The sequence below is a fragment of the Sylvia atricapilla genome, chromosome 10, assembly GCF_009819655.1.
Source record: "Sylvia atricapilla isolate bSylAtr1 chromosome 10, bSylAtr1.pri, whole genome shotgun sequence".
Lineage (NCBI taxonomy): Eukaryota > Metazoa > Chordata > Aves > Passeriformes > Sylviidae > Sylvia > Sylvia atricapilla.
The window spans coordinates 12,106,589-12,133,431 of NC_089149.1; the positions used below are offsets into that span (position 1 = coordinate 12,106,589).

A 26,843-nucleotide genomic window follows, 5' to 3' on the forward strand; every position below is an offset into this window, starting at 1 on the left:
ACTCAGAGAAGGGTATAAGGCAGCTCACAGCCTCTGGCTGGTAGCAGCAGTGCCAGATACCAGTCCAAGCCCCACAGGAAATTTTGGGATGTTCCCAGAGCCTGTTCCCAGCTGCAATGCCTGCCAACACCCAGCCTTGGCTGCCAGCAGAGGACCAGGCTGGAGCTGGGGCTCTGGAAAGGTACAAAGGGGAGAGCTGGGGCTGCACCATCTCATGCCCATTAGCACATTGTGGCTGCTCTAGCCAAACCAGCAACCTCTGAAGTAACGCCATGGGTATCAGGAAGGGAATTCCCATCCACATGGGTGGCATTTCACAGCTGCCAAAATGCCCTCCCCGCCAGCTCCCCAGCAGCGTTTCCTTGGTTCAGCAGGATAGGAGCCTGCCAAGAAGAATCAGCTTAGTGAGAAATCCAGGTATCCTGGCTCTTGTCCCAGAGCCTTTCTCAGCACAGAGCTGTGCTCCAGCCTGGGCTGGAATGGGCTGGGAAGATGAAAATGGTTCTTCATTGTCTGTCTTTAGCGACTCTGGAGTTTCTCAGACTGGCACTTTGCTACTCAAGCAAAGCTTTGGCCTCTTCATCCCACAGTTTCCTGCACCATTCCCAGGGATGCCTCCTTGGTTGTGTGGGCAACAGAATGAAGGGCACCAGTTCCTGGAGGCCGGGAATGCTCCCTCCACACAAGGGGGTGTCACTGCAGAATGGCTAGAGCTGCCCCCAAACACACCCAACCTGACTCAGTGAAGAGTAAAATGAATAAACACTTGAGCCTCTCTTCTGCAGCAGCAGCCAGGGAACAGCTGAAAGAGCCTGGCTTCTGGGGAGCAGCTGCCACACACGCACCCACCCTGAGGCCTGTCTGACAGAGCCGGGACCCCGGGGTCTCAGCAGGTCTTTGGGAAATGGGTTCCCAGTGGAATGACAGGGCAGGACCTGCCATAAACCAAGCTGCTGCCTTAAATGGGTCCTCCTGCCATCGAGGGGGCCTGGCAGTGACACTGCTGCACAAAAGCTGCCCTCTTTACACAAAGACCTGGTGTGTAGGGGAGCAACGTCCATGAAAGCTTTGCTTCATCTAGGGAGTTTTGCCAGGAAGTCAGTTTGAAAGTGACCTTGTTCCAAAGACCTGGCAAACGTTTATAGAGGGGAAATAAATCCTGAAACCTGCGCCCAAAGCTTCTGAGATCACCCCTCCCGGGGGAGCTGGTTGGGTATGGATTGCACAACAGTTTTCTGGGACGGGAACTGTGAGCAGAGGCATGTCCAGAGGAGACACCTCTGCCAGGGACATATCCCTGAGACGCAGCACTTGTTTTCCAACCTTCAGGGTGGTGACAAATTTGAGCTGTGGCCAGGCTAGGTTTTCAGCCTGTGACCCAAAGAGGAAAGGCTTGCTGTGTCATTCCTGGGATCCTGGGATCGCAACATAGTTCTTACAAGCAACTTGGTTTCTATTTTCTGTATTTCCCAGGATCCTTCAAGCTTTGGAGATTAAAACACTTGGATCTCTAGAAGCACATTTTGCTCATTTGGCTGCTTCCTAAAGGACTGGAGAGCAGGCACGGCCAACCCTGCCACTTCCTCACCTCCTGCATGCTGCACCAGCAGCAGCATCCTATTTTATTCCTTCTCACCCCTGGCCCGTGCCCAGGACTAGTCTAAATTTTCTTGCCAACACATTTTCCTCCAAGATGTTCTGCCAGTCAGTAAAGCCCTAATGCATTGTCTAAGGTTCTTCCCAAATCTGTTTGGACAATACCCAATTTGTAATCCAATATGAGTGCCGGAGCAAAGCAAAAAACATTTTGGGAGGACTGTGGGACAAGGGACATCCCAGTCCCTGGGGCAGTCCCTTATGTCAGGGTTTCACCTCCCCCTTGACACCTCTTTCACAAGAGAAGGCGGGGCTAGAGATGCCCAGAGGATCCGTTCCAGATCCTCTCAGTGGCTAAAAACCTCTTCACCACCGCCTTCCAGCCTAAACTTGGCCTCAGCCATTTCATTTCCAGAGACATCCTTCCATGCAAATCCTCCCCTTCCTCTCCTGATCCCTGGGGAATTCACAAGTATACGTGCTTCCGCTTGGAGATCGCAACCCTTGCACATGAAGGCATTTCACAGCAGCAGCAGGCAGGCGGAGGAGATGTGGAGCAGGGACACACCAGTGCCGCTTCTCCCACTGCCCCGAGCAGTGGATCTAAGAAGCCTCCACCGAAGCAGATGCGTTTAGAGGCCCAGTCCCCACAGCCAAGAAGGGAAAGGCGCCCGGCAGGCTCTGGGTGCGAGTGCAGCAAGGGGAGCTGCTGCAGGCAATTCCCAGGTCTCCGGTGTGGGCGAGGGCTGGCAACCCCTAATGACAGCCTGTTCTCGTTGCTTGCCCCGCTCCGCGTCCCACAGAGACACCGACCTGTTGCAGGCAATTACAGGCGGTTTGCAGCTCCTCGGCTACCACAAACATAGACATAATTGCAGCCTGTTCTCACTCCGGCCGGGAGGGACCGGGCTGCCCAGCGCCGCATTTCCTCAGCCCTTTGCAAATCCCCGCAGGAGGGAGAGAGAACACCAGCTCAGTAATTGTCAAAACTTTCTTCCCCACCAATATATGCAAATGTCAGCACTAGAAGAAATATTGATCCAGCGGAGAACTTTTGAAGCCCTCCAAAAACATACTGCAGTTTTCACGCTAATCTGTTGTCTCCGACATCCCCACGAAGATAACTGTGAAAGTGCTTTTCAGCACTGACTTCCCATTGCAGTTTTGTTCTTGTCCTCACTCGAGTTTGTCCAGCTGCCTAGCTAATTGAAACTTATGTCAAATATTGTTCATCTGAAGTTAAAACCTACACGCTGAAGGCTGTGCGCTTTTTTTTTTTTTTTTTTTTTTTTTTTTTTTTTTTTTTTTTTTTTTTTTTTTTTTTTTTTTTTTTTTTATCAGGAAGGCTTGTGGCTCCACCAAGGAGCTAAAAAAAAAGCCTGGATTTGTACTTTTCCGCAGTTTTTAACATGACACTCTCTCCTTTTATTTATTTTTCTTTTTTATCTATGAAGGCTCAGCAGGCAAGCCTCTGCAGGGACAAGGGCTTTACAACCGGTGAGATCTGCAAACATGTCTCTTCTTTCTTGAACTTTATTTTTCTCACGGTCTCTGAAAAGGCAAGATCGGGTGATACGTGTGGGATTGGCCCTGTACAGGTGCAGATCAGGTACAAGAGGAGGTGGAAAAACATTACTGTGTATACTGAAAAAAAAAAAAAAAAAAACAAGAGAGAGAGAGAGAGGAGAAAGAGCAAGTGAGCACATTTTGAATAGGCCAGGTCTAGTTCTTGGCAGGATGACTCAGGCCTAGCTGGCAGACTATGGGAATAGGAGTGTGAGAAAGTCAGTCAAGCGGAGGGGAGAAAAAAAAGGATTCAAGTCCCCAGGCAAATTTCTTTTTTTTTTTTTTAAAGTAACCCACAAACTGTCCAAACCAGCCGGAGGTGGCAGCAGGGCGGCTGGGTCAGGGCCGAGGGACAGGCCCGAGGGACAGGCACCTCCCTCCCTGCGGTTTCGCCTGTGCCCCGCGATGTCAGCGCACGCACCACCGTGTCCGTGCCCGCGCCGCTGGCCTGGCGTGCGAACCGGGCAGAACCCACCGCCCTCGGGCCCGAGTGTGCCACCGCACACCTGCCCCGTGCCCCGCGCTCCTCCGGGCACCGGCCCTACCCAGCCCCGGGCACACCTGCGGGGGCCAGGGGCAGCTCCACGTGGCATTACCCGGGCGGGCGTAGGGACACCTGGGCCACCGGGGGGACACCCCGTCTGCTGTGGGGAGACTGGGTTGCCCCAGGGAGATTTGGGCGACCGCGACAATGCGGCGGGCACCGTGGGAGGACGCGGCCGCCGCAGCGCGGCCCGCGGTTCGCCGCAGCCCCCGCATACAGTAGCTGCACTGCGGCCACCACAGCCGAGGCCGGCCCACCGTGTCCCGGCCATCACCCCGGAGGGCCGCGGCCCCCCACGGCGCAGCCCGCCCCGGGGCCGGCAGTCCCCGAGGGGAGCGGGCGGGGCCGTGCCTGCCACGGGGGCCAATTAACCCGGTAATTAGCGCGGCGCTCCCCGCGGCCCCCACCCCGCCGCGGGCGGTGCCCAAGGGGTTAAACCGCGGCCGCCCGCCCCGCGCCATTGGCCGGCGGCCGCCGCGCGGCGCGCAGCCAATGGGCGGGCGTCGTCCACGAGCGGGGCCGCGTGCGGGCGGCGCCCATTGGCTGGGCGCGAGTGTGGGAACGGCGGCGGGGGACGTTTCACACGAGCCGCGCGCGTGCGGCGCGCGCTATATAAGTAGGGGCGGCCAAGGGCGCGCGGCAGCCGCGCCGCCGGCCCCGCCGCCGCCGCCCCGAGCGTTCCCACACGGCACGGCCCGGCCCGGCCCCCACACTACTGCCGCCGCCGCGGCGCCTCTGCCCGGCGGCGCACCATGCCGGCCGACCTGATGGAGAAGAGCAGCGCCTCGCCGGTGGCCGCCACCCCCGCCAGCGTCAATGCGACGCCCGACAAGCCGAAGACGGCGGCGGAGCACCGCAAGGTAAGGGCGGCCGGGACTGGATGGGATGGAACGGGCAGCGCCGTGCGGAGCCGCGGCGGACGCTGACTGTCGCCTCTCTTGCAGTCCTCTAAGCCCATCATGGAGAAGCGGCGGCGAGCGCGCATCAATGAGAGCCTAGGGCAGCTGAAGACGCTCATCCTGGACGCACTGAAGAAGGATGTAAGCGCAGGGGAGTCGGGGCGGGGGGTGCGGGGGCAAACGGCGCTGCCGGGCTGGTCTGAGCCCCGCCTGTTCCCGCAGAGCTCCCGGCATTCCAAGCTGGAGAAGGCCGACATTCTGGAGATGACCGTCAAGCACCTGCGGAGCCTCCAGCGAGCCCAGATGACCGGTGAGTCCCGAGGGGAAACCGGAGAGAGGGTGCTGGGATGACGCTGCCTGCAAGCTGGGGGCATCACACACTGCCTGCCTGCTCGGTAGAGAGGGTAGCAGGAGCACCAGGCTCTGCACCTGCATCCCCGGGGGAGCGATGGAGGGAGGGTACTGTGTTCTGAACCTGTATTCCTGGTGCCAGTGGCTTTGCACCCGAGTCCTGTATATGGGAGAGTCATGGAGTGTTCCATCCCTACTGCTGGGGGGTGATTGAGGGGTATCATGCATTCTGCTAGTATCCTCAATAAGCTGATGCTGAGAAGGTCATTGTGTTTGTGCCTTTCTGGTGCTGGAGGGTGCTGAGAGGGCTTTGGTCCCAGCTTGAATCCCCTCTGCTAACAGAGCTGTGCTCTGCACATGGGTCTGTTTGGGGGTGTGAGAGGCACGCAAGCTGCTGGAGAGACTGTGTTTCCAACCTGGGTCCCTGGTATATGGGGATATAAGGAGACTCTTGGGACTTGACTGTTCCCCACCTTGGTCCCTGGTGCTGGTGGAGTTGGTAGCAGAGAGTCTGTGCTCCCCATCCACATTCTTGGCACATGGGAACACAAGGCATACTGCCAGAGGGGCTGCTTTCCCCATCTGGATTCCTAGCTCAGAGGGGCTGTAGGATGCAATGCTGGTGGGCTGTGCAGCCTTGCTGACTGCTGTGTGCCTCTCTCCTTCCACAGCTGCCCTGAGCACAGACCCCACGGTACTGGGCAAGTACCGAGCCGGCTTCAGCGAGTGCATGAACGAGGTGACGCGGTTCCTCTCCACCTGCGAGGGTGTCAACACTGAGGTGCGCACCCGGCTCCTGGGCCACCTGGCCAGCTGCATGACCCAGATCAACACCATGAACTACCCTGCGCCCCCCCCGCCGCCCCCGCTGCCACCGGCCGCCGCCTTTGGGCCACCCCTGGTTCCTCCAGGCAGTGGCGTGGGGCCACTCCCGGGCATGCCCTGCAAGCCAGGTGCCGATGCAGCCAAGGTGTACGGCGGCTTCCAGCTGCTGCCGGCCTCTGATGGGCAGTTTGCCTTCCTCATTCCCAGCACTGCCTTTGCTCCTGGTGGAGCTGTGCTGCCTCTGTATGGTGGCCCACCCACAGCTGCCACTGCTGCCTCGCCGCCAGGCCCGCCACCCGGCACAGCCGACTCAGTCTGGAGACCCTGGTGATGAGGGTGGCGGGCACCGGACTGGACTTGGCACTGCACCCCGTGCTGCTGGCACGGCTGTACATAGATTATATGTTCATATTGGATTGTGCCTTTGTACCATAGCACTCCCTTGACAGTGTTTCGTGTTTTACACGAGATCTTTTTTCTTCCTTTCCTCCTTTTCCTTATGTGACACCAAAGATTGGGGGTTGTTTTTTGGTTGGGATTTTTTTTTTTTGAATGCTCTTAAAATAAAAGTTTCCCTTCCATTTTGGAAGGCCTTTGGAGAAAATTTGAGCTCTGGCATGTGTGCATAGGAGGGAGCCCAGTTCCTGGCTGCCTGTGGATCTTGCTGCTCCAAGGCTGCCTTGTCCTGCTTGCCAGGCTGGAGCTGTCACTCAGACCCTCTGTCCCCTCTGTCTTGTGAAATCACCTGGCCCCTCTCCCTGCCCAGGGGCAGATGTAATTACTGCTTCTTTGGGAGCAGCTCAATTAATCAGACTTGTTAAAAGGAGCTTGTATTTGCAGAGCTGGTGAGTGTGCTGTGGGAGGCACCTCTGCTCTGTTCTGGCACCTCGGGCTGATGGAGTTGGTGTAGCCGTGGTAAAGCAAGACACTGAGCTGCCCGGGTGAGCCTCCTGCCCTGGACCCGGAGGAGCCTGCTTCCCAGGCTGTAGTGTAAACTGCAAGTGACTCCAGTCAGTTGATTGAGGGAGTGGTGCCTGCCAGCTTCTCGTGTTACAAAAGCAGTGGCTCTCCGCAGGACAAGCCTGACACGAGGGCTCCTGTCTCCTGGCTGACGGGCTGCAGCAGGCGCTGGGCACCACCTCCACCTGGACTTAAAAGCATAGAACTGTTCCCGACCCTGAGCACCAGCCAAGCTCTGCTTGATGATTAATGCTTTGCATGTGGTTTTGATAGAGTTGGGCATTTCCTCTGCTGTTATATGGAAAACACGTGGTCGAGGGAGTGATGTGGGGCTGCAAGGACTCTAATCATGAGCTGCAGCTGACCCCTGTGACTTGGGGATGCCCTGTTTCCAGGCAAGATGCAAGCCATAGATAGTGGCTAGCAGCAGTCTCAGGTTACAGCTTGCATGGCCCTTCTAAACAAGTCCTAACTCAGAGCGGAAAGCTTTAAGATGTGCCAGGATCCACTGGGGTTTCTGTCCAAATCCTGCTGCAAAAGCTTGTTGGATTTTGTCTGGATCAGCCAGGTGCTTGACTCTATGCAGGTGCTGGGGAGAGTGACACCAGATGGATTAAACCTGCTGGGGTTGGACTCCCCAGCTTTGCTCTTGATAAAGAAACCTGTCAACCTGATCTGAAAATACATCCTGGGAAGGGAGTGGTATGTGCCTGGGATATCTTTCTCTGCAGAATGTACTGACGAAGCTGGGGGCAGTGGAGGTTTGGTGTTTGGTTTTGGTTTTTTTGTGGGTTTTTTTTTTTTTTTTTTTTGTTGTTGGTTTTTTTTTTTGTTTTTTTTTTTTTTTTTTAAAAAAAAAAGAGCTGATTTCCCTGGGATGAGCTTTCCCTTCTCTCTCCTTCAAAACCTTGCTGGCCTGCCTGCATTGCCACTCTCACAGAGGCATCTCACAGCCAGGTTTTGTGTGCAAGGCTTGGGAGTATCAGATTTGCTGTCCCAAGGCAGGTGTGTAGCTGTACAGGCTGAGCTTTCCTCAGCAGCCAGTGTCACCTTTATGCAATGGAGGGTAGGTCTGAGCCCACCTTGTGTTCAGAGAAGTGCTCGCAGACCTTATCTCAGAATTGCATCAGACAAGTTCCTGTTGCTGGACAGCTTGTGTGGAGCTGAATTAGACCAGTAATGCATCACCAGTAAGAGTGAATGCTGTTCCATCTGAGCAGAGTCTTCCTTTTCTGTTGGTTTGGAAAGCACATTAGAAAAAAGAGACTTTGCTGTAGGCTAATGGAGAACATACAGCAGATCCTGGAGTGAAAGACAAGATGAACCTATTTGCTAATGGAGTTTAAATAGCCTAGTATAAAGCAGATATGGCATGCTTGGACCGGTTTCTCCAAAGCTTTCTCTGTTTACTCTATCCCACAGCCTGTTGACATGAGAGATCTGCTTGAGTTTGTGAGCTTTAAGGGGATCAGAGCAATTCCCAAGAGCTGTGCTCTTGGTGCCAGTTCACTGAGCCCGTGACAAATTGGGATGACAAATGCAGGCTGTGGGTCTGTGGCTCATTGTGTGTGGGAATTCTCCTTCAGGTGCAGCAAATGCCTTTAAACCGATGCTGTGGGATGAGCAGGCAAGGGTGAGGGAGGGGTGGGGAGGGCCAGGGAAGGTACAGGGCTGAACTACAACTCTGCATGGGGACTGTGCAGGAAAAGGGACTGGACTTAGTGCTGCCAGATGGGATGCAGCTCCTGTTGGCTTCCCTGGGCACCTTGCTGAGCCCTGTCTGCCAGCGAGAGGTTCCTGGGAAGGGCTGGAGGCAGGTCTGTCTCTCTCATGACCACTCTTGGGTTTGGTCAGCACGTTGCCACAATCCTGTGGGTGCATTGGCAGACCCGAGGGTGTTGAGCCGGAAGGAGCAGTACTCCAATCCCTGCCTGCAGTGCAGGTGCACGGGGGTCCGTGGGCAGGGGGCTTTTCCTGCCTTCGCAGCACCCTGCCTTGCCCTCCAGCCACCATGGAGCTTACAGCCCCGGCTGCCCCTCGCATCCCCGCAGCTCCCTTCCATCTGCTGCTGCTGCCGTCCCGGGAAACCTGTCATTAAAGTCAATTAACTTTTCCCACACTCCTCGTGAGCGGTGCAAAAGCCCCTCCTTGCTTCCTCCTTGGCTCTTAAGTGCTACCATATGGCACAGGCCCCCGCGCCCCCCCACGCCCGCCCTGCCTTTGATTCCAGCCAGACAGCCGGAGCTTTATGATTTAAGCCGGGAGAGCCCTCGTACCAAGCCCTGGGCCGCTCTGCGGCCAAGGTGGTTTTTTTAGCAGGCAAGGCTGTTTTCTGGCAGGAAATGAATAGCTCCCAGATGAGCTCAGGAACCTGAGAGGTCGTGAGAAAGGAGCGAACCCCCGGCGCGGTGGCGGGCTGCCAGCGGTGTGGGGAGCGCGGGAGGGAGCGCGCCGCTGCCGCCGCACACGAGCGCGCCCGGCCCCCGCTGGCAGGCGGCGGGGCCGGACGCCGGCAGCCCGCGGCCGCACGCCGCCCGCACGCCGCGGCCGAGAGCCGGCCCCGGGGCGGCGCAGCCCCCCGCCCGGCTGTCCCCACCACCGGCCGGCTCGTGCCAAGGGCCCGCGGCCGCCGCCTGACCTTGGGCTGGCATCCAGGCGTCCCTCCCGCAGGGAGCGAGGGGTGGGGAAAAAAGCGACCTGGCAGCCGGGTTGGGATTTGGGGGAGCCGGGACAGGAGTCCCCCGGGGGCAGCGCTGCGAACCCGCCTGGGGGCTGCGTGCAGCGGGCCGTGTGAGCGCGTTGGGGTGGCGGTGTGCTGCGGGGGCCGGGCTGCTCCGGCCCCGTGGCGTCCAGTTGGGACGCACAGCCCCGGTGGTGGGACCGGACTTGCCGGCCCGTGGCTCCGGCTTGCAGCAGCACCTCTAGGCCAGCAGCCCCCTTTGCTCTGCCGCTGGCCCTGGGGCAGGGAAGGGGACCTGCCTTTACGGTGACGTGTTTTACTTAAAACAAGTCAAACAAAAGCCCGGTTTGTTTTGCGGAGCACAGACTTCCTGGGGGGAATCAGCCCAGACAAATGACTCCACTCCCATTTATTAAACATTTGTGGCCATGCGATCAGCTGGTGCTGGGAACGGGCTGGGACAATCTTCTCCCCTTCCCAGCCTCTGCAACAGGAGTGATTTCTGACGTCTCTGCCCAAGCAGAGCTGTGCCCCAGAGGTACCAGCTCCCCATTCCAGTGTCTTTCAGGTATCCAAGGACCGTGATATGATCCACACAGGCCATAGCCTCTGGACTGTTTTCCTGCTCAGCCCTGCACCAGCATCCACACTGAGCAGTGGGAGCAGGCTGGGGGCACACGTCCCCTGTGCTAGCACCATAGTGAGGGTTGTGAGGGGGCTCTGTGGCACTGAAGGGGTGCAGGGTTTGGAGGGGGCCTGCTCCTGCTGTGTTTGCCAAGGGGAGTGCAGGGGCAGCAGGGCAGGGCAGAGGTGCTGTTGTTGAAGGACAGCCTTGGAGTTAGGGCTACCTGCAATCTGTAATGATTAGGAAGCTGCTGCCAGAAGGGGTTTATTGCCAATAAAGCCAGCTCAGCACAACTGCTGGGGCATTAACCCTTATCTGCCTGGCGAGATAAGAGCCCTGGGCTTTGCCTTCCGGACTCAAGAGAGCAAACACTCGCCACAGGGCATGGTACAGACTGCACCATGCCCTGTCACCCTGGGGACACAGCCAACATCCTGTGTGGGTGGGACGCACCGCCCCAGCACATGTTCCCAAAGCCCCTGGCCCCGGCCTCCCCCTCCTGCTGCCCTGCACACAGGGGTGAAAGCTCTGTACCCAAACTCCCGAGGGGTTCAGCTGTACAAAAGCAGCATCCTGCTTAATTAAAAGCAGACCGCTGTAATGAGCCTGCCAGCACAACAGCGTGGCTCGGACAGTGCTGCTAGAACAGGCCGGCGCTCAGCTTCACTGCAGGACTGAGACATGAGGTGGCTCAGGGACTGAGAGCTGGGGCTGGGAGCCAGGGCTGGGTCACCCTGTGACTGCCTGCAGAGCCATGTCTCTCTCTGCGTCCTCCCAGCCCTGCCAAGAAAACACAGCCTGTCTGATTCAGCCTGCTGCTGCATAGCACCTCAAACTCATCCCTAAAATTGCTCTGGGAGGGGGGCCTCTGCTGGTTTTTTGCCCCCAGGTGGGGTCACACATTATTCCTGGGCTGCTGACTCTCATCACATTGCCCAGCCATGCTGGTACCAGGATCAACAGTGATCGTGCGTGCCCTGCAAGGGGGACATCTCCCAGGCTGTGCCAGGAGGAGGCTGCCAACCCTGCTTGGGGCTGGAATGGCACACACTGCTCTGGATATGGGTGCACTGGGGTGCCTCACAAGAGCCTTTCCAACGGTGACCTTTTTTTTCCTGTTGTTTTGTCAGCTTTTTCTTGCTGCTGAGGAGGTCAGAAGTGTTGAGGAATATACTTAGTGCAGGTAACTTGGTGCACTAGCTACAGGTAGCTGGACAGGGGGAAATGGCTGGAACTGCAGAACAGGAGCTGTGGACTGGCACCAATTGTTTGCCTAAGGGCATGGAGACCTGTGGCACAGCCAGCAGGGAGGTGGCCGGTCACCAAGAGACTCTGCAAGACCCAGTGAAGAGTGAGGAGACCCCAGACTAAATATCACCATTGGGGCAAGAGGCAAATACAGCACAGACTGTGAGGGTGTAAAACCCCAGGGATTGCTGTGTTCAGGTCCCTCCCTAGGAACATATTGCTTGACCTGTTGTCATGATAGTGCATCACAATTAAATTAGGAACCACAGCTCCGGTCTGTTATGGTAAACATGGAGTTGAGTCAGGGAACTAAACTTGTGTGACTCTGTGAGTGTGGGAGGTGCAGGGAATCAAAGTGGGCACCCACTGGCTCACTGGAGCCACCCACTGCTAAGGGGCCTTGGTCCCAGCAGTGAAAGTGTAGGGTGGTGTGAGTGTGACCCCCAGAGTGTCTCTTCAATGCTCAGACATGAATATCCCTTTAAAAAGAGTCCTGTCAGCAATCACTGCAGGCTCCCACAGCTTGTCCCACTGCAGAAGATGGGCTGTAGCTCTGTTCTCTGGAAAACATTATGAGTTCTCGAAACCATAAAAAAATCTGGCTGATGTTTCTCCCTCTGACGCTGGAAATCTGGACAGTGTTTGTAGCAAGAGAGGGAGCAGGATACAGGCACATGCTGAACCTCAGTTACGTATCTTGCCTGGCTCTGGCCCTCACAGCCCTGCTGCAGCCCAGATAAATCCCCATCTCATTTGGCAGTGCTCACACACATGGGGCATCTGCCAAACAGAGGAAGTGGTACTGGGCCCCAGCCCCCCTTCCCAGCAGCATCCTCACTGATGCTATGACTGGTATAAAGCAAGACCAGCACAGGCTGATCCTGCCAGGCTTGGGAAACATTTGGCTTTTTTGCATCTCCAGTATCAGGCTGAGCCTCATCCCTGCCTCCATCAGCAATAGGCTCGTGTCCGGGCCTGGAAGACAACCTGCCTTTGTTCCAGCAGTGAAATGAATCCTGTTTATGGCAGGGGAGAGCAAATGGTCCATTGCACTCAGGCATTCAACAGCAACATGTAAATGCAAAGCAATACTGGAGACCTGCATGGCTGTGGAAGAGGGGCCAGGGTGTCCATCAGGGCTGCATCACAGAGGCTGCTGGAGGAGATGATGAGCCTGGAAGGGAAGGGGAAGCTTTGGGATGATGATGCATCAGGACAGATCCTTCCAGTATGCAGTGTTTCCAACCAAACCATTTTGTGTCCATTCGCCTGCATGGTGAATGGACGCAAAAATCAGAGTACTTATCACTGTCTCTGCATCTGTGAGGGCTCTGGTCGGTCATCAGCTGCACAAGGGTCCCACAGCAAAGACTCTGACAGGTCTGATGGATGCTTCCTTTCCCCCTGCAGCCAAGCCTCACTCCTCACTGTGGGATCAGTGCTGGTGTGTCCCACAGTACAGAGCTCTGCACTTCCCTTCCCACGGGGCATTTGCTTTCAGCCATCCTTCAGCTTTTATTGTGCTTTGAAACAGAGAGGCTGGCAGCTGGACAGCCTGGGCTGATGTTTCTGAGCAGGCTCCAAGCAGATGTTTGTGCTCACAGACAGGGCTGGTGCTCCCTGCCTTCCCCGCTGGGCTCAGCTGTGTGCAGGCAGGCTGCAGGCAAAGCCTGTGGCCTTGCAGTGCTGCCTGTTTGGGGCAGCTGCCCTCAGAGGTTTGAAAGTGGGTCTGGTGCTGGGCTCAGGCCGAGTGGGGTCATGTGTCCTCAAAGAGATGAGGAGCTGGACCACCATGGCCACCCACAGCTGAAGTAATGGATGAAGGCTGTGGGATGAGAGCCCAAAAAACAGGCAAAGGGGAGAGGGGCATGGCTGACAGCTGCATTGTACTTGCTCAGCCAGTGTCACAGTGAGCACGAGGGTCACAGAGAGCCTTCTTGGGACGCTCCTCCCGGGCTGGGTCAGCCCACAGCACAGTCACCACTCCCTCTTCTCTCATCCTCGCCCCCACTGCAGATCTTGCATGGAATGAGGGGCTCTCTTATCGCTCAGTGTTTGCCAGTCTGGAGGAGCATGCTGTAGCTGGTTAACCATCACCCATGTGAAAAAGGACAGGAAAAGGTCTGACAGGATGGACTGTCTGTGGCCTCCCATCCTTCACAGGGGAGGCTCAGACCCAGCTTGGTCCCATGTACTGATGGTTGTGGGTTGCTCCAGCCATGGCTCTGGTGTCAGACACATTTCACAGCTCAGAGCTGTGTTAAAGCCCAATGAGAGACCTCTCTCAAAGCAAACACAATCCAGTTTATTGCTTGCTGGAGTCATTTCCCAGGAATGTCAGGAGGGCTTTCCTTGGGACTTGAGACAGCCTGTTAAGCTCCACTGAGCAAAGGTGTTACGAGAGCACTATGGGCTGGGAAGAACAGCGCTGGGCCCTCGGGATGCCTGCAGCCTGCTCTAAATCTCGGAACATAGTCCTGTTTGTCTTCTCTTGCTCTTCAGGCTGTTGTGCTCTGGGTTCCCCCTCCCACTTGTTTATGGCACTGATGCAGGAAATTGTGATGGCTGTAATTGCCAGCGGTTTGCTGATTGCAGATTTACCTGGTTTACTGGGCTGGAGACAAAAGAGCTAAATCCCCTTCCAAAGTCTAAAACTGTGTCATCCCAATGGGCAAGAAAGCAAAGGGGTTTACTTATGCATCTGCTTTTTAAAGAGCATCTGGATGTAAAATAAGACAGATGCATCTCGGGGCAAGGGCAGTGCCTGTGACAGGGCAGTCCTGTGACACCGGCTTACTGCCCCCAAGTGTCTGTCTGCACCAGGGAGGCAGCTGGGTACTCTCTCATCCCCTCCAGGCTTCATGTGCAGGAGGCCAGCCCCTGCACAGGCTTCCAGCTCTTCTGCCACCAATCGCTCTGCAGCCTGGGCAAAGTGACAGAAAGCTTTCCCCAAGGGCTCAGGCAGCACAGACCCGGCTGCTGTGCCGGAGCCAGCCCAGCGTCCCAGCGGACTGCTCTTGACAGTGTCCCTCCCTGCCTCCAGCCGGATGCTGCCAGGAGGCTTTTGAGAAGGGGGAACCCCACCCTGAGTGTGAGATCCCAGCAGGAGCTCGGCTGCAGCTGCAGCAGGGTTGAGCAAAGCGATGCAAGATGTTTGGAGACGGCCAGCTACCGGCAGGAGCGTTTGGGAGAGGAGCTGCCCTCCATGGGGCTCTGCCTGCGCGGGAGGGACCACACAGACACTTCGCCGTCCAGCCCTTCACAGCCTCAGGATGCCTGGAAAGACGAGCACAGATTTTCCATCCACCCCCAACTGTGTACGCCCTCCAGCGCTGCTCCACACCCCACACCCCCCCCCCAAAATGTGGGAAGGGGGCAACCTAGCCCCTGGCAGGGGTCTGGGGGAGCTGTGTGCATGCTGCTGAGCGCTGGGGTGCAGGTATTGGTCTCTGGGGTCAGTGTGGCTGAGGAAGTTTTGCATGGGATGACTGAATGAATACTTGGCCAGGCAGAGCCCATGAGGGCAGCCTGGGGAGGAGGACAGCAGAGCTGAGGCTGGTGTCAGCAGAACACAGTGACGAGGACACCCTGACACCTCACTGTGCGAGCTGGGAAGTGCCAACTGCTGCAGCCCGGCCAAGCCTGCAAGGAAGGACCCTGTGCACAGCCACATCAGAGCACGTTTGCACAGAAAGAGTAAAACTTCGGATGCCGGGTGTTGTTTCAAGCCCAGAGCCTCCTCAGTAGTGAGTTGCCCTCCAGAGACCTCCCCTCTGGACACAGAATGGAAGTAGCAGCCTCAGCACTTTGTCAGAAGCAGCGAGCTTTCTGCCTCCCGGCCCTGTTGAATAGCTGCAGAATTCATTACAGCCCTGTTTCACTTCTCCCTCCAATTATCCCTCTGGACAATGGGCTGGGGCTGCAGCGGAAGGTCCCTTTCAGGAGGTGCCGGTGGCAGGACATGCTGCTGGGGCTTGGCCGAAAGCTCCTTTGCTGGGGGGCAGTGACCTGAGTCCTGCAAATGCCACTTTTCGGCCGGGGCAGTAAGCATGCACAGAGTAGCAGGGCCAGCTCAGCCCCAGGGACTGGGAGGTGCTCCCTGGAGGGCAAGAAGTGCTTGATAACAAGAGCTAGCCTCCATCTGCATAACACCTGCAATATGTATTGCAGAGTATTTCAGTCAAAAGTAAGATGCTGAAGATTACCTTAATTAAGTACCAGGCTGTCATTGTATCTGTACAAACACAGTGGTGATTTGGCCCATTTGGCACTTCTCTGCACAGTGACTGTGAAGCTGACAAAGACCACAGGAGCTGCTTGCACTGTGGCTCAAGGGACTGGTCTCCTGCAGGTGACACCTTGTATCCAAGGTCCCAGATGTCATCCACACTGCACTGACCACCCAAATCACCACTCTCCAGTCAGCCATGTGTAGGCCCATCAGCTTCTAAGGTGAAGAAACAGGCAGCAATTGGCACCAGAGTCATTGTCGTTGGGGTTCTCTGAGAGCCTGGAGCTGGTGTTGAGGATCATGGGATGGATGTGATAGCTGGGTAAGGACTGGCCTTCACTGGTCCCTCCCTGACAGCTTGGAGAGGCCCCTCGCTTCCTGAGATGCTTAGCCCCAGCCATGCTCATTGTAGCACAGCTCCCCAGAGCTTTCCTCCTGCCCAGCAGAGCAGAACTCACTGAAGGGAGATTTGAGGGGGAATATGCTCAGAGTAAACTTTGGTGTGGGGAAGGGGAAAAGGGGCAGATGCCCACAGTCTTCAGGCTTCATGGGGGGATTTGCAGCTCTGCAGGCAGGGAGGTTTCTGCAGCCTTTGTTTGTTTGTTCCTTCCACCGCTGGCTTTGCAAGACTTAAGGGCTGCTTTGGAGGAGCTGACACAGGAGAGTGACTTTGCACCAACAGGTCCAATCCTGACACAAAGCAGGCTGTGCCCAAGCTGGAGAGCCTGCAGAGAAACCCCGAGAGAGCAAGACAAGTACTGAGGACGTTTCCGATGGAGGCAGACAGGACACTCAGCCTACTTAGTTTATCAGGAAGAAGATCAAGAGGTGGCTTGATTACAGTCACAAGGACCTTGGTGCACAAGTATCCTGGCAGAAATAACAAACCAGGTACTTAAGAGCTCTTTAATCTAGCAGGGAAAGGCAAAACAAGGGCCAATTGCTCCACATTTTCAGCAGTCCAGGTGATTAACTCCAGAAGGAGAGGTAGGAACACAGGCTGCCCTCCTCAGCTGCTGCGGGGCTGAATGGGAACTCGTACCTCAGTATCACCTGGAGCAGCATATTTTACCTTAACATAAGCTACAAGAAATTTTTGGGGATGGCAGGAAGGCTCAGAGCTGGGACAGCACTCGGTCCCCTCTGCTTGGGCTACAGAGGGCATATCTTCTCACCTGGTGAGGTGATCACCACTGGTCCTTGGGACAAGGCAGAGAACATGTGGCACTGTTCAGGAGCAGTGGATAGGGTGACAAGGAGTCCGTGGTTCTGGCCAGGAAATCTGCAAAATGTCTCTTCCATTGAGATTGCAGCTTTTGGTACCCAGGGGATTTCTGGGTGCTGATCTTCCAACTCCTGAGCAGAGGGACAATTGATCCCCTCTCTGCAAGCTCAAAAACCTGACCAAAAACTCCTGAGGCCACAGAGGAGCTGGATCACCCAGTAACCAGCAGCACCCAGAGTAGATCCTGATAATATACCTCTGGGATCTCCCAGTGGACCCAGATAACAGCAGCCCCGTCTCTGTCATGCCAAAAGCATGGTGAAGCAGGAGGAACAGAGCCCTTATCTCATGGAGTGCACTAGGGTGACTTTATTATGCTTGTATCCCCAGCTGTCTGTTCTGTTTTTGCTGGATATTAAGTTCTGCAGCTTTAAGACTGGTTCCAAAAGCAAATGGAGGAAAGAAGTGTGCAGGTTTTTTTTCAGAAACTACACTCACTCTTCCACATTCCTGCTCCTGGACTGTGTTGTCTGCAGAACGGACAGCAGAAGAGAGCTCTTTTTTTGATTTTTAGTTAGTTTTTAGCTAGCTGAGGCAGAGAAGTTCCCCAGATTCTGGCTTTGCTTTTTCTTGGAGCTGTTCAGCCCTGCTGTGGACTGAAAACCCAGAAGCTCACACCTGTGGCCCACCAGGCATTTTCCAGTGCAGGAGGAAAATTTTCCAGTGCAGGAGGGAATGATAAGAAACTGAGTGAGCCGAGCCACACCCCACAAGAAGGACTTTATGAATTTGCCATCTCTTCAGAACAGCAAGAGGTTATATTGTTTAATATTATTCATTTTTTATGCTTCTGAACACTTTGCTTGTTAAATAAACAGGGTTTTTTTCTACTTTTCTCCAGGGAAATCTCTCTCCGAACCAGTATGGGGAGGGGCTGCTTGAATCTGCTTTCTAGACGGACCCTTTCAGAGGTTTCCTCCCACATTTACCCTTAACCAGGACACAGAAAAAAAAAAATCAACAGCCTGGCCAAGGCCTTGTTGCAAAGCCTTAGGAAGAGCCCTGGCCCGAGGCAGTGGCGTGGGGACCCTGCATGCAGCCCTGATGTCCGGCGTGCTGCAGTGGGGCTAAAAAAAGGCCAGCAGCAGGGCCAGCCCATGCTGGGAACGCAGCGGTGCCGCTGTTGAATAGCTCTTCCCGCACAGAGGAAGGCATGAAGAGGCGTAATCAGATAAGGGTATCAGCATGGTGCTCCTTGAACGCCGCTCCCAGCGTGAGCCGGCGGCGGGGCCGGGTGGAGGTGACAGGTATCTTTATCCCACCACGCAGGAGAGCTCCAACGTCCCGCTGGCAGGAATTTGTCTGCAAATTTTCCCCCATTGAAAGAAGAGAGGGGCCAGTGAGGCACGGGCTGAGATGATCGCTTGATTAAGGCCAGGGCAGGCGAGGTGGAGAGACGGGGCAGCTCCCAGGGAGCCGTGCTCCCAGTCCTTAACCTCTCCTCGGGAGACCGCAAATTATATCTGTTAATGTACCAGCCCCCTGGTATCCTACAAATAAGTCGTCTGGCTAAGTGTGTGTCAGACGTTCACAGGAGGAGTTGTTACCTTTTCATCACTTAATCATTTTCATCATCATCTTTTAATTTATCTTGCAATAAGCTTTAACCCGGTGAGTCCCGGGGAAGGTAGGTGAAGAGGCTTACCAGCCCAGCTGGACCGTAAACACAAGCAGGAGGCACTGGATTGCAAAGAGAGTTTGAAGAGCAGAGGGAAACAGTTTTATCAGCTCCCCCGTGAAAATGCGAAACCCTTTGCCATGGAGACAGAAGTATTCCCAGCCTATTTCCCATCCCACTCCCCTGCCAGCTTGTGACGTGGGGATGCACAGAGCTGGGGTCCACTCTGCCGGGGACCAGGAGTGGCCAGAGGGAAGATGCTCCCCGGGTGTACTGAGACTGGGGAGAGAGGGGGGCACATCACGCACTCCCCTGGGTGCCAGAAGTGATTTACACAGTGCACCCGAGAGCAGAGTCAATTAAGGTCACATTTCTGTGTTGCTAAACAACAGGCGGCTCTGGGTTCAGGCCCGCTGAAAAGGAAACAAAAGCCACCCCTTGAAACGGGGGCTTTGAGCGGGTTCAAAGGAGCACGGAACAAAAGGCGGGCTTTGTGGCTGCCCTCGCCCGCGCCTTCCCGGGCCCTTCCGCCACCAGAGACACCGTTCATGTGGCAAGGGGGAGCTTTTAATTGTCCAGCACAAACAATGCTGGCATATTTAGGCCGGCCTCATTACAGAGCCATCCGAAATGCTTGAGAAGCATTCCCACCGCTTAGCATAAATAGCAGAAACGCTCTTTCACCAGCAGAGCAGGTCCCATCTGCTTCCAGCCCGGCCTCACCTTGACTCGCAGTAGTGAGCCCACAGGGTCGGTCCTCTGCCCTGCTGCTCCCAAACTGGTGCAGAAACCTGCCTCCCTGCCCTCAGCCCCCCTGCCAAAGGGTGTTCCCTGCACCCCACAGGAGCAGAGGGCAGGATCTTCAGGGATTTACAGAAAGGGGTGCTCAACTGATTTGGCTGGCTGAGGCAGCCCGCTCTGGGGTTTGCTCTGCCCACCTGTCTCCAGCAGCTTGGCTATGGTTGCTGGGAACTTGAGGGGCATCATTCACACTCCATGACGGGACAAGGCAGTTTGCATGTGGCCCCACTGGGGGCTGGCTGATTTCCCCTGTGGGGAATGAGACAGGGAAGGTCTTGGAGACCTTCGCCAGCTGGGCTGAGAATAACACAGATGTTTCCCAGAGAGACCCAAACCTGACTGAACAAGGGTCTGGGCTATTCACGGCTGTGACTTTTTCAGGTTTGCACCCCACTGCACTTATCAAAGCTCCCTACCAGCTTCCCAGCTGGTGTGTGGGTGCCCTGGAGTGAGCCGCCCCAGCAGTGGCGGCTCCTGGCACAGGACAGCCAGGGCAGGCTGCCTGTTTCCACAGCGTGGGTCCTGGCACAGAGCCTGGTCAGCCCACAGAGATCAAAGCCAGCAGCCTTTCCCGACCGATACCTGATCCTGGTGCTGGAAGGGAGCTGAGAGACTGCCGAGTGCCTCCTTCCCTGTTCCCACCACCACGCAGCACCAAGTGCACAGTGGGCTCCACACCTCTGGGCTGCATTTTATGGTACTGTGGTTTTTGCCAGCTCCCTCTTCCTCCTCTTTCGCCTCCTCTTTTTTGTAGGCAACCAGCTCTCCACACCCCAGAGTTTATTAAAAATCCTGGGTACCTTGGAAGAGACAACACAATAGTGTACTTGTTACAGCTGCCCGGTATTAATGGACTCCCCCTTTTGATTTTAGAGTGGAACTTTCGGCAGAAAACCAGCATCCAAAAGGGAAAATTGCTATAAAGCTCAGCAAAAAGGGGGTGGGGAGGGAGGAGAAACAGCCTGTAGCTTTGATCAGAAAAGCTTGAAGATGAATCATGGTGATGCCCAAAGCAGATTTGCTGAAGTTGGATTGCAAAGAGGGGAGCCAGGACTGGTGCGGAGAGGGGTGGCTGGAGTGGTGATGGGGCTGGGGTGGAAGGGAGCCCCGGCAGCCAGAGGTTCAAAGGCCTTTGCAGCAAAGAGCAGAATTGGAGGATTATTCACTTTCTATATTTCCACTTCTGCAGCACACATGGGAATCTAATTGGCCAGGATGAGAAATACAGCTAGACAGCTTACAAGTGGACTTGGGAAGACAAAAATATTTGCAGCTGCAAGCCATTAAAGGCAAACCCAGCCTTGCTCTTACACTTTAATTACCCTGCTGTAAGCTTTCCTCCACGTACCAGAGCTAGTGTCAGCTCAAAAACCTTTCTGATCTTAAAAGGAGAAGCACAACGCCTGGCCACACCAGGACAACAGCACTTCAGCACAGCAGCACTCCAGAGCACCAAGGGATAAACACCTCACAGGGCATTAGGCATCAGCTCTCGCCCAGGCGCACTGCAGACCCTTACACTGCCCCTGCAAGGCTGATGGCAGCCCTGAGTCCCATCAAAGAGATTAGCTTGGCTTTCTGTGGAGGCAGAGCATCCAGCCTCGTAGATTTTGGAGCTTCCCATGCACCCCATGCTCTGCAAGGTCCACCCAAGCTCATCCCAGCATTGCCTTGCTGTGACAGCAAGTGGCAAAAGCCTTGGCAGTGATCACCCCTGTCCTGCTACAGCCTCCCCAGTCCTCCCTACTGCTGCTGTATTTCAGCTGAGATGTTCATTTCCCAGGGTCCAGAACCACTGGCAGGGAGATTTCCCCTTTATTAGCACCTGGACCCACCCCGATGGCTGGAGGCAAAGGGTGATGGAATGACCCATCTCCACCACAGCAGCCACATGTCCAGGTGACTCTTGGCAGTGCCCTGGACGCTGCAGGGTGCCCCTGGCCGCAGCGCAGCCAGCCTGAGGCAGCACAGCGCTGCCTGCAGGGGGCTCTGAATTCTCTGAGGGGTGATGCAAGGAGCATCTCAGCCCAGCCTGCCCGGCCACCACTGTGCTGCTCCCAGCTCTTTGACTGCTCATTTCCTTTTCCGCTCCTGCACCAACACCAAAAATGTTATTCCAGGTGCCGGCCCCAGCACTGCTCACTCCCCCACATGCTTCACCCTGCTTCTCCTGAAACCTGAGGAGAGCTGAACTCATTTTATGCCATTTTATTTCAATGCTCTGAGGATTAACCTTGTGCCAGGCATTTTTAGTTCAGCAATAAACACAGGAGAGGAGAGGGCCCACAACTTGGCTTAATGAACAATATTTTACTGATTATTTTGAAGTTTTGATGCAATCTTTGAAATGCATGAGCTTGTAGGGAGAGGGTGTTTGAGTCTGGACTCATTTTAAATTGAGCTTAAAGTTGCTTGGCAGCACTGAAGAGGCATTGCAGGACACAGGCAAGGACCTCCCTCCCCCCCAAAAAAAAAAAAAAAAAAAAAAAAAAAAAGAATGGAACCTCAGGGAGAGGATCTGAAGTGAATATATGTTGTTTGTACTAGTTTGTGATGTTAAACCCAGGTACATGCATGGGACAAGGAGACCTGCCTGGAAATGTGCACCAGGGTGCCAGTTGGGATCTCCCTGGTCCTGAGTCCCTACAACACCTGTGCTGGGGGGCTGAGAGAGCTGCCCTGCTCCTGTCGGAGATGTTTCCAGGGGAAAAAAGTCAGCAAGGAACTGCAAGAGTGGGGGGTGGGGGGGGTGGGTGTGTGTGTGTGGCTCAGGACCCATCACTGTCCTGATCTCTGCTGGAGCCATGGTGAGAGGGGTGCGTGGGCTGACACTGTGTCCCTGGCACTGCCAAGGGCTGATGGGCACAGCACAGCAACGGCAGAATAGAGCAGGGACAGGGGGCAGCCCTGGCAGCAGCCAGCAGGACCCAGCTTATCTCTCTACTGCCCCAAGCCTTGCCCACCTGTGCCCAAGGACAGAGAAGGGGCAGCCACAGCCATGAACGACAGAGCGACAGCTGGGGAGGGTGAAGGCTAAATTAGGATGCTGGGCACTGCCGGCTGCCAGCCCAGTGCTGCCTGCCAAAAGCCCTTTGGCAGATGAAAATCAGATCCTGGTGGGAAGATGATGCCTGGGGCTGGGCTAACAGCAAAGGAGTGATGTTAGTCCCTCTACAGGGTGCAGGCAAGTAAGGACCATTCCGGACATTGTGTCCCCAGCAGGAATTTTCTGTGAACTTCTCTCACACCCTGGTGGAGAGAAGACCCCTGTGACCCCCAGAGAGAACTGTCTGGGGACACATCTTGGGGCCAGGGAGCCAAGGAGGCTGCTGTGTGCCCGGGCCAGCACTGGGCTGCTCCCAGCTCTGCCCTGCGTGGCTACCCCTGGCCCCTGCCGAACCCTGGGGGGCAGCACGGGGGGAGCAGGGGCTCCAGATTGGAACCACATGGAAGCACATTTGCAATGAATTAGGCTGGAAGCCAGAAGCTCTTGCTTGGCTGGGTGTGCAGCCAATCTTTGGGGATTGTCAGCTCCTCCCAGGTTTCCACAGCGGATGTTCCCTGGCCAGAGTGCAGCTGGGCTCTGTGCAGGGCTGCAGCCAAGGCAGCCCAGAAGGAGATGAGCACACGTGCAGGCAGGGACCCCTGCCCACACACACAGCCCCGCTGGCTCAAGTGGGCCCCCACGTGCTGCTGTCCTGGGACAAACAAGGTTTCAGGGGCTGAGGATGCTCTGGGGCAAGGTGGTGGTGGTGCACAGGAGGGATTATTTGGCCACTTTCCAGCCTGGCAGCCCCAGGGTGAACATTATGCCTTCCTGCCTGCCCTGGCTCACCAGCCCCTCAAGCTGCACCCAAAATTAAGCAGATGGGGAGCTCTTGCTCAGGCATTGGTGTGAAATCACATCTTGGGGTACCTGAGAAAAGGGCAAGATCCAAAAGGCGGGGAAGAAAAGCTCCATCTGGCAGCCCTCTTGGGGGGTGAGAGGGTTAAGGCCCTGGTGCAGAAAGGCTTTGAGTGTGCATGTCAAAGAATGACACTAACAACTCATGTGACAACCTGCCAGGAAAACTTTTCAGATCATAATTCGCATAGCGTTTGTATCATGTTCCCTTCCTGTTTAAAAAGGCAATATGGAAACCGTGCAAGGGGTTATTTGCTGGTCAGGCCGATCTGCTGGTTATGCTCCCTGTCACGCGCGTCTCTTTAGGTAGGGATGCTACCACGACAGACATAATTTCTAAAAATAACACCATCCCACACATTAGTCTCTAGTAGAATTTGCTCTAAATATTCATTTTCAACTAAAGAATGATGTCTAACCATTAGCACTGGGTGCATACTAAGCCCCTGCCACAGCGTGAAGTTGGGCTATGCCCCACATGCCACCTGAGCATCTTCCTTGGTGGCATGTCCTACTGATGGCAGAAAACACAGAGGGGACACTGCCTCCCTGTGCCCAGCCCAACCATTTCAGTCCTCACAAACCAGTCAGGAGTATCCCACTGACCTTGCTCCACCTCTGCAGGACAAATCCTGGGGGCACCCAGAGTCCCTGTGCAGCCGCAGAGCCACAGCACAGTGCTCAGCTGGGTGTGTGTAGGCCCCAGCAGCGCTGTGGCTCTCTGATAAGGCCGTGCCTGTCTCTTGTTTCACGGGTGAGGGTATTTATGAAATGACAGGCTGCAGTGTTAATCTCTGGTTGGCAAGGGAGCATGCTAGCAGTGTGGCAGCTGGGCACAGCCGGCAAAAGCCTTTTGCTGCAGTTGGGGCAGGGAGGTGCTCGGGGAGGTTCTGGAGATCAGCCCATCTGCCAGTTGCTTTCACCTCCTGCACTTTGCACAGACCTTGCTCTCTGACACCCACGTTGCTTGTGCCCAGCTCCCAGTTCAGAGCGGCTGAGGCAGGAGCTGCCCATGTGTGGGCATCCCCACTGGGTTACCTGACCTGCAAGCCCCCATGTGCTCCTAGAATGGCTCTGGAACAACAGACTGGCCAAAATGCAACTCCCCACTGGATTTTTTTATCACCCACATAACACTGGCGAAGGAAGGGAGGCCACCGCAGGGAACATCTGGGCTCCATTGCTCATTGTCTGAGCAATGAGTGCTCAGACACTCAATAATTGATGTCAGCACTGAAGACAGAAGGGACGTCAGATATTAAATAAACACGACCGCACTCTGCAGACCAAGCCTGTCCCCCTGGGGAGGGCGCACATGCTCCCGCACCCACAGGCTCCCCCGGCACGGCCCCAGGCAGGGCCAGGACACAGCAGCTCACCACACACACGTGTGAGCACAGCCACACGCTCGCCCGCTCCCACACAGCTCCGGTTTCATGTCAGCAAAGGCAGAGCAGGGTAAAAAATAGTCCTCCTTTTCCTTTCTGGTTTTCCAGCAGGCAGATTATCTGCAAGTGCAGAAACCGCCAGAAACTCTATCCAATGGAAGAGGGGGATGTGTGGAAGGTGGTGAGAGCCCTCCAGGGTCTGGGCTGGCTGATATCCCCCATCCAAAGTTGCTGCTTGGGGTCCCACCTCTGGCCTGAACAAGGAGCAGCTGCATGCCAGACCCCATGGGTGTCCACACACAACATTTGGGGCTGTGTATCTGTGTCCAGCCTTTACTAGTGCACCCAGCCCCTCCTGCTGCCCCTAGAGTCCCAGCACAGCCCAGCATCCCACTGGTTTCTGTTCATCCTGTCGGTCCAGCCAGCAGGAATAGACAGTCCCACCCCTACTTCCACCGGGCTGTGAAAGGCTGTGTTTCCCTCACTCCAACTTCCGTGGGCATGTGAAATCTCTTCTCCTGCCCTTCCCTTGTCTGTGCTCTGAGGAGGACCAAGCGTGGGAGCAGCCTGAGCCCCAGAGAGCAGGCAGGCCGCCTGGCCACTGCACTGTGACTGACACGTGCTGCAGTGCTGCTCCTGTGACTGACAGCCCGGGGCCTGAGTGAGCCTGTGCACTGTTTAGTTCACAGACCAGGGCAGCTCTGCCTCACAGCCTGCCTGGTGCCAGGCACAAGGTGCACAGCTGGGCCACTGGTCCAGCCCCAGCTCACAGGGCCAGGTCTGGAGCAGGACTTGGGTGCAGCATTACCCTGGGGGCAGCATTATCCTTGGGGGCAGCATTACCCTGGGGGCAGCATTATCCTTGGGGGCAGGCTGTGGCAATAAGCTGCTTTGATATGTGTTTTAGAGTCACACCACAGCACCCAGATAAGGCCCGGACCAGCACATGCCATGCAGGTGTGTAGGATTCTCCTGACCCAGGCTCAGCCAGGGTGGTCTCCCATCCCTCATGACAATAAATTTGTGGGTCCTGTAAAGGACAATGAGGATAGGGATGGTCAGTGAAACACGTCCTGTCACACAGGAGCACGGCAACAGCCAAGGGCAGCATACAGCACTTCCTGCTCCTGCGTGCAGCGGGGACTCATTAGCTCAGGGCTGGCCGTGCCTACTTTATTCTCTGGCAGCTTTTGTTCCCGTACAGAAATGTAGTCTCTCTCTCCCTCGCCCTTAGCCCCTTTTAATATTAAGGTCAATAGGTTGACGATTAAGCAGGAAAAGGGCATGAAGAATCAACCAAATTAAATCTTGTGTGCAAACAGGTGTGTGTGAAATTTCAATCAATGGCTGGTGTTAGCAGGGACCCCTGGGATCACGATTTCCCAGGGGAAGACTGGGAAGCCCCGGAGGGATTTGGGTACAAAAACTCCAGACATGGGAGAATAGAAAAAAAGTCTTCTCAAAAACCAATATTGACAAGGTCCCTGTGTTTGCACCCCGGCTTTCCTCGGCAGCACAAAGGGAGATGATTATCCCGGGTCCACCGGGAGGGGATGACGGGAGCTCAAAGGTGAGCCAGGCCCCCACTCCCCGGCTCCCCTGGCCCCAGCTCCTCCACTTAATCCCCCTCTCGCCCAGGCTTTGAAGTCGCCAGAGGTCGAATATGGGATGTAAATCACGTTAGACGCAGTGTGTGATCACAACGCCGCTGCGAGACAATGCCGTGCTTCCCCCAGTGCCCGGGCATCCCGCCGAGCCGCGGCCGCTCCTGCCATAAACATCCCCAGACCCCCGAGCTGCGGGCGACGGCGGGCCCGAGGGCGGGCTGCGGCCGGGGACACCCGCCCCAGCGGGACAGAGCCGTGCCGGGAGCCGCAATGGGCACTGGCGCCCAGCGGCCTCGGGGCTGCCCAGAGCAGGAGGCTCGTCCCTGGGATTAATTAGCGAGGGCTGCGGCTGTGGAGCAGCGTAAAACACGAGCCGTTCTCCGGGCCTTGGTTCCCGGGGCTGTCCCGCAGCGCTGCACATCTTGTAAGCATTAGCATCACGTAAGGGGAGCCTGCACAGAAGGACCTGGGGTTTATTGGGCTGTAAACTGCGCTGTTCCCGTTACAGTAACGACGTTGCTGGCGAAGAGATGTGCCTTTAGCACACGAGGCTCGGGAACCAGGTGTGCCGGAAGGAAACAGAGCAGGGTTTGGAGGCTCTGCTGTCACCAGTGGGATAATAGAGAAAGAAACAAAGCAGACGTGGGAGGAAGCAGGGGGCGGCACCAAGGATATGCTACCCCTACCCCCAGGGCTGCTGTGCTTTTCAGCCCTT

General features: G+C 55.9%; 1 protein-coding gene across 1 annotated transcript; it reads left to right on the plus strand.

Moving 5' to 3' along the window:
* The first annotated feature begins 4,336 nt into the window (after positions 1-4,336).
* On the plus strand, positions 4,337-6,385 carry HES1 (hes family bHLH transcription factor 1). The gene is made up of 4 exons (XM_066325993.1): positions 4,337-4,566; positions 4,651-4,746; positions 4,828-4,915; positions 5,628-6,385. Exons 1-4 carry the CDS (start codon positions 4,459-4,461, stop codon positions 6,110-6,112), a joined length of 777 nt encoding a protein of 258 aa, XP_066182090.1. The 5' UTR covers positions 4,337-4,458; the 3' UTR covers positions 6,113-6,385.
* The last annotated feature ends 20,458 nt before the right edge of the window (positions 6,386-26,843 follow it).